At 54.4% G+C, this 12,010-nt stretch overlaps 1 protein-coding gene across 12 annotated transcripts in view; it reads right to left on the reverse strand.

Moving 5' to 3' along the window:
- NCOR2 (nuclear receptor corepressor 2) overlaps positions 1–12,010 on the reverse strand; it is a 257,644-nt gene that overhangs the window by 111,871 nt on the left and 133,763 nt on the right. For all 12 annotated transcript variants that reach the window (XM_072880181.1, XM_072880177.1, XM_072880178.1 and 9 more), the window contains one exon: positions 1,228–1,284. In XM_072880181.1, the coding sequence (XP_072736282.1) occupies positions 1,228–1,284 (57 nt within the window). The remainder of the gene's footprint in view (positions 1–1,227; positions 1,285–12,010) is intronic.

Below are 12,010 nucleotides of genomic sequence, written 5' to 3' on the forward strand. Positions count from 1 at the left end.
CCCTCCCCTCTGAGGAGTAAGGCAGGGTGACGGAGTTTGCACTGGGCTCTGCTACAGCTCCCCCCGTGTGATGTCAGCGCCCAGGGACAAAGCATCAAGAAACTAAAAAAAGGAAAAAAAGGAGAAAAAAAAAAGGGGGGGGGGGGGGAGGAAATGCAACATCTTTTGGAAGCACCAACCCCAGGCATTGCCAACCTTCAGAGCAGAAAGAGAGCAAAGGGTTTGACCCTGGTGACTCAAAGGAAAAATAACGAGCACTACCTCCCCAAACAAGGAAGCGGGCTTCGACACGTAGCAGCGAGCACTAATTTCCTTGTGACCTCTCCCTTACACACCCGGGGAAGATGGTGATTAGTACCACCTCCACAAGGCACTCCAAATTACAGCTGCCGCGGCCTGTGAGCTGCCCGCTCCAACCTGGCAGGAACGGCTGCCTCCATTGCACCCCGCGGCCAGTGCAAGGCGAGAGATGCTCCGTCAGACCACATCTGTCCCCCTCCGAGCCTTCCAGCAGCGTCGCAGCACCCTTTCCCAGCACCCTTCTCCAGGACTCGGCCCCGCAGGGGTTGTTTTCAGCCACCCCTCCAGAAATCAATAGCTTGACTTACACATGGATTTTGCTGGATGAGGGGGCAGCCCCAAACTGACAATTTGTTATAAGTTGTTTTTCTCAGTTTCCCTGTGTGTGAGGGAGACAGCAATAGGATGTGAGCAAGTCCCGATACCTGCAGGTTGTTGCAGCTGCAACCGGGCTGTGCTTGCAGAGCACCCTGCAGCACCCTCCTCCGCCTGCAGCAGGGTGGGACAGAGGAGAGTCGTCCCAGCACCCGTCCCTCCCACGCCGCACCACACGGCCGGCTGGCCAGGCAGCCGCCCCACAGCCCCGCTGCTGCGGCTGCCATCAGCAGAGGAAGCCATCGGTATCCCAAGCGGAGGCAGCCTGTGCCGCAGCCCCTTCCGCCACCCAGCTCCGCTGCAGCGTGCGAGGAAGGAGCCTAAGGGTTAAGGCTCTCCGAAGAGGGCTGCGTGTGTGTGTCTGCCTGCGCTTCAGTACTCATCTCAGCCGCTTCGCTTCCTGCTTTGGTGCCGTGCCAGCAAGAGGTCCCAGCCAGCCGCAAGCTTCCTTCTGACAGCTTAGACACACACACAGGGTGCCGTGCTCGCCACCCGGGGACCTCTCCAAACCGGGCCCGGCTCCCGCTCCCCGCAGCAAGAGGTAACACTCACCAGCTCCACCTGGGGACCCAGTCCTTCCAGGATCCGGTGGGCAGCCTCTGCCTTCTTCTGCAGGGAAGAAAGGGGAGAGGGAGAAGAAAAGTTATTTCTGCCATCGGTCACAGTCGCAGCCCTCTGCACCAGCTCTCCCCCTGTGCTAAAACCCCTTCCCAAACCTCCGCAGAGCCGCCACAAATCCCACCCCTGCCCGAAAGTGGGTGGCAAGGTTCAGCTCAGCCTCTGGACCTGCAGGAAAGCCCCACGGACGAAGGGCTCCGGCACTCGAGTTATCACGACTTGAACGCATCCAAGCTCTGCCCGGGAAGCGACCCGAGTCCCCGACCCCTCTGGGTGCCAGGCGGGGGGATCGCACCCGCTACCTCTGCACGGCCGCCGTGCGAGGAGGAGGGCGGGTGAGCCAGCACGCGCACAGAGATGCCCTTTCTAGGATTCATCGCTTCACGAGCATGTGATCATTAGATTTGAGCTGCCCTTGGCTCCTCGTCTTGCTCTCGCTTCCCTCCCCTCCCTGCCGCAGAGGAGCCCTTCTCTGCCCCCTCCCGCCCCCGGCCAAGCTACCTAGTGCTTATTAGAAGAAAAAAACCACCCAGGAACACGTGTCACGGGCTGTGCAGTGGTTACTAATTAAACAGGCCTGAAAAAAAGACATGGGTTGGTTGCAACAGGAGTCTAAATAAAAGATGACAGTTTCAGTAAACAGCACTTCCTCGCAAAGCCAGGCTTTTCAGTGGAGGTTACCGACAGTCCAATAAATACAGATCGCTGCACGCTGCCGACGAGCCACGGGGCTGAGCTGATAAAGCCAAATACCTGGCAGCGAGGGGGGTGAGGAGACAGATTTTTCAGAGGCGTTTGTTCAATAAAATAGGTAGTTTTAGCTATTTTGGGGTAGGGGGGAGAGAAAATCCACACTGCCTAAAATAGGGGTGAAGGAGCAGTGGGAGGGCTGAGCTTCCCAGGATTTAAACACGGGGTGGGGGGGGGGGGGGGGGGGCAGGAGAGGAGAAAGAGGGGAAAATCCTTTTTTGAAGCACATTCAACATTTTAACCCAATAAGCACTAGAAATTTTAACCCAATAAAATTTTTAACCCAACATTTTAACCCAATAAAAACTGCAGGATGGGAGCTGAGCCCCAGGGCTGGGGAGCTGGGGAGGGCTGGGCTCTGGGCTCCCCGGCAGAGCCAGCGGGGCTTTGGCAAACCCGGGGTGAAGACCCCACCCGGCAGCGAAGGGATTTAAGCTGCGGGGGTCTGGCTCGTGCTGCTCCCCGGCACCGGGCACCTCTCACCTTCCCGCCGGCTCACAGCAGGATGAGTTTCCCAGGGTCTCGGCACAGGGGATGTCTCACCAAAAGCTGGCACATCGCCCTGCCGGCTTGCCCCCACATCCGCCCCCCTTGGTGGGTTTCCGAGAGCTTCACCTACCCCCCCGCTGCCGGCCAGTCCTCAGAAGCGCCAACGCAGCCGGTAAGTGTGCAAGTTCCTCACCGGGGCTTTGCACACCCACACACAGTCTGATCTGCCAGCGTGCACTTTTGCAGAGTTGGTCCCGGGAGCAGCTGCATGAGTCACGCTGCCCGCAGCCACGCTCAGGGCCCTGACGAAACAGCCCCGGCCCAGCTGCAAAACCTGCGCCAGGTGCCTCACCGCAACAGGGCGACCAGGACACGCTTCCAGCTCCTCTCTTTACTGCACACCCGGAAGGACACAAAGCTTCTTTGCAATTTAGAAGCGACTTCAAGGATGCTAGGAGAGATGTAATCATGAAGCGTGCCTGCTCCAGCACCGTCCCCACACGTACGCACGATGCACGCAGCAGCCCCGCTATTAATGCATCCCTGCCTGTTCAGCTGCAGCGCTCCTGCGCAGCAGACCTTGGGGTTGACAGATGTCACGATCGCTGCGTGTACCTCACAGGCAAGGACACACACACACAGAGAAGTGGAGCAGCTAGCAATGCTGTGGCAGAGCCCGAAACGCAGCTGGAGCCCGTCCCAGCGAGCTGCTCTGCCCCTCTGGCCTCTCCCGAGTCCCTGCTCCATCCTAGGAGGACCACGGGCGGGGAGGTGCCCCCAGCGCCGGCTCTCTCTGCAGCCCTTGGGGATGCGCAGACGGGGCTTGCTCCCACACTACCGGTGTGCCGCTTGCTGCACGCCACGCTTCTGTCCGGTGCTGGACCAGTGGCGAGAAGTACAGCCATCCTGGTGATGGAGGTGGGTCTTTGGAGAGCAAGCGCATCCCGAAACACGCTGGGAAACAGCTGCGACAGAAGGAACTGCCTACCCTTGCCTGGGGCTCGGCCTCCAGGGAAAGGAGCCACGTGTTTACACACAGCAATTACATTTTCCGCACTGCAATAAACTGCTCCCAGCTCTTCTCCCATGCCAGATTGCTGCCGATGTGAGAGTGCGTTGACACGTAAGGGAAAGAAGGGACCATCCCCACCTTCCCCACAGGGGAAGCAAAGTGATCCACGGCACCAGGACCTACCTGCAAAGCACAGCACTCGCAAAGCTTTCGATCAACGGGGCATAACATGTGGCCCAAGCTGCAAGAGATATATCAACCCTCCTCATAAAATACCGCATCTGCTACAGAGCGCGTGCCTCTTCCATATGAGATCCCCCCCCATAACGGGGATTTCCCACCGGGTTCAGAAGACAGGAGAGACCCGGCTAACACAGCACCCAGCTCTGCTGTCCCCAGGGATGCTCCAGCTGATGATGGGGAAATCAAACCACAGCAAATGCAGCCCGGGCAAGAAACCCAAGAGCCGCACAGCCCGGCCTGGCTCCCCCCAAAGCATTAGACGTTTCCACCGCTGCGCACCTGAATCCATCAACAGGAACAAGCCAAGTCTGCCTGGAGACTTGCCCCTTGGAAATATTCATCACGTGATGGAGAACTCCCAGCCAGAGCTTAATATTTTGGTCTCCAAGAGCTATAAAATCTGCTGACCTTGGAGAACATCAGCATCGTGGCATGCAGAAACTTTAAACAATTAAAACCAGGGGATAAGATTTTCGGGGGGGCATTAAAACTGCTACAAAAGACACTGCATCCGCTGCCAAGAGGGTGATTTGGCCAACCGCCCTCCTGCCCCCACGCTTGCTGGCCAGCAGGAAGCAGCAGCTTACCTGAATATTTTCTGATGCATACTGGGGACAAAAATCAGCACCCTGATTAATTGCAAGCAGCGTAATTGTGGGTAGAAGATTGCAGCCCCAGCTCGAGGCAGCCTGTGCCACCAGAGGCCCGTTCTCCTGGGCACCAGCGCTGGTGAAAGATGCCCTGGCGGCAGCGGATGGCACAGCTAGGAACCGATGATGCTGGAGGTCCGTGCGTACGATGCGATTAACTTCAAGAAAAAGCCGAGTATGTTCAGCTGCTGCATTTGCCATGTTTAGACAACTTAATGAGACAACCTAGAGGCAAATCACCATAGGCAGAACATGTGGCGAATCAAGAAGAATGACATAATTTGTCCTGCATTAACCGCCTGTAACGTACACGTCTCCAGAACGAAAGATCAGGAGGGGAAGCTATTCCGAGCACGTCATATCTTTGTACGTACACAAAGAAATGCCTCTATCTTGAAAGCTACCCAATTAACACTTGACACCCTCTGTAATTGCTGATGCTCCTTGCTGCATTTATCAGATCATAGCAGAACCATAATGAGCTGTCTGAAAGGCCACGCAGACAGAGGTGAGAGCTGGTGGCAGAATTGGGAAGGTCGATTATGCCCAGCAGAAGGTTCCCACCATGCTGGGTCTCGTCCTGGAGGACAGACAGACACGGGGAGACATGCTCCCGCCTGGGGACCCAAACAGCCAGAAGCCTGGCTGGGGAATTTAGGCAAACCTCAAACTGTTCACGTGCAAGAGCAGCCCCCAGCTCTCTCCACAGACACAGGACCTTTGCTGAAGACCGCCAGCAGCCTTGTTAAATCCTTTCCTTTCCAAAGGCACAGCCACCTAGGACTCGGTTCCAATATTGATTTCGTTAGGAGTACGTTTAGTGATTGACCCTGCAGAAGGAAACCAGAGGGTTCATCCTACATTTGCTGAATAACCCCACCCATGCCTGCAATCCCTGTTATTTAACAGAAAGAAACGCGTCAGGAAGCAAATCTAGCCATTACTTCTAGTGAGATGCATGAAGATCCCCACCGGTTTTATAGTCCCTCTGCAGCTCCACAGCAAGCAGCTAATGACCCCTTTTCCCGATTCGGTACAGACTCCTGAAATATTGCTACAGCACTGGGAGCAGCGGCATTCGCGGAGGGACTGAAGCCCCAAGGCTGAATTTTGCTCCCATTTACCATCAGAGTCGCTTTGCTCTGGTAGAGCGGCTCTGGGTTTCACACTGGCACGGGCATGAGCGAACCGTGGGCACTTCCAAGGGCAGAGGCACCTCCTCTGGAGCACGTTTAGGCACGACTCAGACGGAGAGCTGAAGCCCATCACATACTAGTCCTCCATGTGCATTTCGGAGGGATCAAGGTGTCTCAAGAAGTGTGGCTGAACCGCAAACACTGCTCTGTGCCACTGCAGGGCCCACGGATGCAAAAGGGGACCCGCAGATATGGCAAGCAGCAGCACCTGCCCCCCAAAAACCTCCCTCCCCATCTCCCCACGGGCAGGGGCACGGGCAGGCAGACCACGGCTGGGGAGGTCACACTCTTACCCCATCTCATGCTCCTCCAGCAGGCCTGGAACTAAAGATATCTTCATCAAGAACAAAAACCTCCCTGCAGACTATGAAAGTCTCCATTCTCGCCTAAAAAGCATTTGGCTTCCAAAGCAAACTCCAGACCCTTGTTTTTCCTTTGAAGAAACTTAAAATAGGTTTGGGAGGGGAAAGTGGGCAGGAGAGCAACTTCCCGGCCATGTGAGCTCCCGCGGGGATGACGAGCCGACCCCACGAGGCAGTGCAGCATCCAAAACCAGAGGAGGGAGAGTCTGGGATTTTGCGTGGGCTCTTCTTAAAGCAAAGTTTAAAAATGGAAGAGAAGGAAACACAAGAGTTATTTTGAGAAAGCGGATCTGAAATTAGGAGGCGGCATTTTCTTGGACTGACTCCAGCCATCGCTCCATGCAGTGCAAAGCTGCTGCAGCTGAACCGTGCTCCCGGGGTTATTTATAGCAGCCCGAAAGCAGCAGCGCTGGGGAATGGAAAGGTTTCTACTTGGGACCAGGCATGTCCTGCACAGAGATAAGCAAAGCCCTTCGAGAGGCAGGAGAGCTGCGCACAGGGCGGCACTGCGAAAAATTCCTGTCCCGGCAGCAGGATGTCCCAGGGGCAGGCGGAGCTGCAGGAGTGGCACGGCAAAGAGGCAGGCTGGAGTTGGACTTTGTTTAAAACAAAATTCGGGAGGAGTGTGGCAAGTCAGCAGAAATCGTGGAAACTCTCAGGCAAGACACCTTTCTACATGAAGCAGAAAAGCAAACAGTCTGGGGGGATTTAAAAGCCCTACCTCTGCGCCAAGATCTGCCGGGACCAAACCATGACCTGGCAGTACCAGTTTCATGGGGAAAGGTTTTCATTCCTATGACCGCGGGTACTAATTTTTTCCCCTTTGAACCTCAGCATCTTCCCTCCAAGAGCCAAACCACCCCAGCGATTTGCTGCCCTCCCCACAAAGCAGGTGGGATGAGCCCCGGCACCATGGGAAGGGAAAGCAATGCTCTTCCCTCCCCAGCTCCCACCGCCGGCAGGGATGGCCACCACCGGTGCTCTCGACCCAGCCGCAGGAGCCGGAGGATGTGTGCCCTCCCCCAGGCTCTCCTTGAACCCAAACGTCCCCGAGCAGCAGGGGACATCGCTCAGCCTCGGTGGTGCGTGCCAGTCTCCTCTCACCCGGCCCAGGGGCTGATGGTGCCCATGGGATGTGGGTGCCTGCACACTCCCCACTTCCCCACCTCCCTGTGTTTGGCTGGAGCCATCTCCCCACCGCACCAGCAGCGATGGAGCCCCGTCCCCGAGGCTCGGGCCAGCAGATGCATGCAGCAGTGGTTACGAACGACTAATCACAAATAGCGAGAAAACTGAGGAAGCGGGTCACGTTGGAGCTGTGTCTTAATACCAGTCCCCGCCTATCCTGTGCAGAGTGTGACAAGTCGACTCATTTCGGTTGCTCACCCGTCTCCAGCTTTGCCTTGTCATTGCCAGCCAGTTTCTGTGGTCGGCTCACTCGTACTCCATCCACAGCCAAGGGGTGAACCCCCCGTCACAGCCGGGTTTCCACTCACACGCTGACCTAGCATCACACTCTGTCGTCTGCAAGGTTACGGTGACAATCAAAGGCACATTAATTTTAAAGCAAGGTGCTAACAAGGCTTTGCCATTGCAAACCATTGCTTAACGTTTTGCCGTTCCCAAACTGCTGAAAACACTGGCATTGCACAGCAGGCTTTTAGAAATCAAAGCCTCGGCACTGGAGCAGTTACGGCAAAGTTCCGGTCACCCAACCCAAGGAGCCAGAGCCCTGCTGCAGGGTCTACACTTCTCCCTCTCAGAGATCTGGGTTCTCTGCACTTCTCGTCCTTCTTTCCAGGACCTGAAAATGCAGGACACAGCATTATCTGGTCTGGGTTAGTCATGGACAAAGCTTCTAAGTCAACGCACCTACTGGGAACTCCAGATCCTGAGGCAGACATTAAAAATAGACATCAGGACCATTAAAAATACCACCACCACCACCAAAATTTCCTTAAAATCCGAGAAAAAAATAAAAGGATTCTCAATGACTCCAGGCTAAATGGTTCAATTTTACCTTTTTGGAAATCTTGCTATAATGCAGAAGTGCTAATAGCATCCAACCTCTGACCTTTCCAGTCTTCCTCTGGACTATCTGAAAGCCCATCTTGCATCACTGAGCCAAGATGAGGCAACCCCAGAACAAAAGTTACTAGAAACAAAAGTAAAACTAACGAGGCCCTTTCAGCAGCCAAATACGAAATGTCCCCACCCCGACTACCACATAAACTAGAATTTGAAAAAAACCCTGCAGATTTAATGCTCCAAAGCAGTTTCACTGATAAGGTTTTATTTACCGCACCAGCTCCGTGCTGACGATGCAGGCCTGATTCTTCCCTTTCTAATGTAAATCAGGAGTTCACAGAAAATCCGAGTTATACAGACATAAAATCCCCATGGGATCTGAGTCACACTCAGTGCCTTTGAGTAGTTAACAGCTAGATTATACTTTGCAATGCTAAAAGTGTTCATTTATTTATTCTCTTATTTAGGGATGGGGCATTAATGCTTTATGAAGGTATTTGAGGAGGGTAAATGGATAGCTGGGAACACGCTCCGCACAGACACAACAGCAACAGAGGGTGGAAAAAGTTCAAAACAATCCTTTGAATTCCAATTTTACAGCATAATGCTGAATTTATAGATAGATAGCTGTGCCCTTTTGAAGGAACAAGCACCGAGACAGAAAACGAATTAAAATTTAATCATATTGATTTCCACCAACTCAATCCCAAGAGCGAGACAGACGCTGCTGCCTGCTTCCACTGCCTGCACTGCATCAAACCCAGTTTTTCGGAGGGCTGACAGCAGAGCAGGGATGGGTTTGCGCGGCCGCAAGCCACAGGCACCCGCAGTACGCAGGGGCGATGCGGGGGGACTCGTCCCAGCCCTCGCCACGCTGCAGTGGGTCGCAGCACGCGGCATCCCCTCTCTGGCACGGCGGTGGAGGGCAAAGTCACACCGTGTCCTGACGCGACCTCTCCCTCTCCGATAAGTGAGCTGAATGTTTTAGAGGAAAGCTGACGTGCACTTGTTTGCAGGGACAGGGCTGACACAAGGATGGATGCTGCTTTTTATCCACTGGTCTCCAAGCAGGAATCCCGCCTGGCTCCAACGCACGGCAGGTCCGCAGAGAGCCTTCAACCACCCGGATCCGTCATGACGGTCGGAGAGAAGGCACAAGCACGCCTGCGTGCATGCGTGCACGGTAGCTGATGGGGACTTTGGGCATGCAGGGGACTTGGAGGAGAATTCACCCAGCAAAGTCACGCGCCGGTGGGCTGCTGGCACGGCCACGGCTGCCACGGTGCAGCATCCTCCAGTACACGCTGACGAGGAGAGCTCAGCCAGCCCAGCGTCCCAGGAAAGGCACGGAGAGCAATCTGGAGCAACACCAATGCTGCCTTCCTCCCCATGCTTAGCAAGGGACCTGGAAATTTCTATTTAACGCACAAAAACATCTTCAAGCCCAGGTATGCTCAATGAATTTCAGGGGAAGACGGATGCAAGGAATCCCGTGAGCGGCCCAGCGGATTAAAGCCACGGCTAAAAATACGCACAGAGGATCTGCCCTGGTTACAGGGATTTGAGGTGAAGGTAGCTAAATTCTCTGGATACAATAACGCATCCCAGAGGGGCAAATTAAAGCTTGCAAGGAGGCTGTGCCACACAGCTACCACCTTAGAGGTGCCAGACCCAGCAGGGATCAGCTTCCCCCCGCAGGGGAGACACTAAAGGTCACTCGCACAGTTTAATTCAGGAGATCCCCAAGGCCTGCATTGCTGTCAGCCTCTAGCAGCAACCAAGACACCCGTCACAACCTGATTTCCTCAGGCTCTGCACCATCCTGCCAGCACCCGGCTCCCGCAGAGGGGCTGATGACTGGCAAGCGCACCCCATCCTGCACCCGTGCACCCCGCAGCCGAAACAGTCCCCTGAGCTCCCCGCTACACCTTCTGAACGATCTCGGCAATTTTAGCAGCCATCGCTGTTTTCAAACATCATTCTGGCTCTTCAAGGACTAAAAGTACTTTTGAAAATAGGACTCAGATGCTTTTGAAAATGCTACCCACTGTTTACTCTCAGTTTAGTCTACAGATAGTAACAAAAATGTTAACTTCCATTCTCATACATCCTTTCAGAAACGGTACAGTTTGCACTCACAGTTGAAATCTTGGCATGGAGACACGCACGTGTTTTTCTGTGTTATACTGCAAACACTTCCCAAAAGGTACTTTTCCAGGTGCAATTTCACAGCTCATCTTTGGAGACAAGATAAAGCGGCTCTGGTCAGCACGTACCCAGGGCAGGAGGCACCTGGATCTCAGTGACCACAAATAAGAATATCAGCTGCCTCTCTATAAACCAAGTTTCCTAAAAGCTTCCCAAATGTTAACCACAGCCTCACAGTACAGGATTTCACCACAGTCAAGAGCAGCTTCTCTCCACTCTTCCCCAGCAGAATCTGTACAGTCAACTTTTTTTTTCTGGAAATCAATTACTTGTCCAGCAGAGTGTAGCAAGAGGGGATTACAGGTCACTTTTTCCACAATTATCCTCTCCGACGCCAAGGAACTTTTCAAATCATACATGTTAAATAGGTCACAAGAGGGAAAACCAGCATGATAGGCGTTTAGCATCAGAAAACCTGAATTCTGAGAAAATCTGATATAGGCCAGCGCCAACCTGCATCCCAGCCCCTCATCCATACCCAGCACAGTGGTAAGAAAAATATATAGACTTCCCTGATGAACCATAAGCCAAAATTAGAAACCATTCACCCCTGCAAAGCCACAGCTATCACCAAAAGGAAAGTAGGTCACAGAACGGCTGGCTAACTTGATTTCCCGGTGTTGCTAGCTGCTCTGTCCTTACGTAACCTCCTCTCTCCCATGGACCGTTTCTGGTGTCTCCTTTGTTCGGGGTATAACTGCACGCAGTGTGTAACTCCGGCACAGCCTGGCAGGAGCGGTGGGAACAGGCACAGCGGCACCCGCGCGCTCGGTGAAGCACAGACCCGCGGTTCATGAAAAATTAAACCAGAGCCAGGCGACAGCCCCTCCACGAAGCGCGCTGCCTCCCACCTGCTCTGGCGTCGGCACAAGTGCTGGCTTTCTCCCCCTTCCACAATATTGCTCTTTAAAGATCATCTCAGGCTTTGCCAGTTCTTCTGGGGTGCTTTGCTCTCTCGCCTCTTCCCGAGGCCTGAATATCTTCTTTTTATTTGCATGTCTTACTGCACGCTGCCTCCCTCAAGCAAGCCGCAAGCTGAGCGATGAGAGCAAACCAAGCTTTTCCTCCCTTTGCGTACAGGCTGGAGCCCTGGATCAGCCGTTACAGCCGCTTTTCCTGTGAGCAGACCTCGAGGCATCCAACTTTACTGCTTTTCTGCAGCACAGAAGAGGTGAAAAGGCTTAAAATTTGGCTCAGTGACCTTCCCCGCTCTTGATCAGTATGTCTCTATCTGCCTCACAGCCCTTTGCTCCTACCAACTCACCTTGCAATTAAGTGTTCAGCTGCAGCAAAGCCACGGGTCAGCACAACCACGCCCGGGGCTCTCCTCTCCGACAGACGGCTGGGTACGCCGGCACGCTCTGCTGCCACCAAACCCACCCAAAGCAACCCGGTGTCCGACCACCAGCCGCTCTTTTCCACCCACAATCCTAACTGACGCTGCTCCCACGTCCTTTCCTCTTCCACTTTTCCTCCTCCTGGCCCCAAGGGGAAGAGCAGTCATTACCAAAAGGCATCCCAAACATGTCCAACGGAGGCGAGAGACTGACAGCTGAGCCTGGGGATGCTCTTTAGAAGGACAATTGCATCCTGGATCCCGCCTTTGTTACTGGAGGCACGACAAAGGCAATGCTGTCGGCGAGGCTCAGCACATCCTTCCCCTTGTAGCCCGCAGCTCGGCATCCCCCTGCTACGGCACTTAACAGGGTCCTTCCATCACCCAGCCTCAGCCACTGTAATCGGCCAGCACGGCTCTGTCGACTCTCCGTTGCCCATAAT

Source organism: Ciconia boyciana, chromosome 15, assembly GCF_034638445.1.
Source record: "Ciconia boyciana chromosome 15, ASM3463844v1, whole genome shotgun sequence".
NCBI lineage: Eukaryota > Metazoa > Chordata > Aves > Ciconiiformes > Ciconiidae > Ciconia > Ciconia boyciana.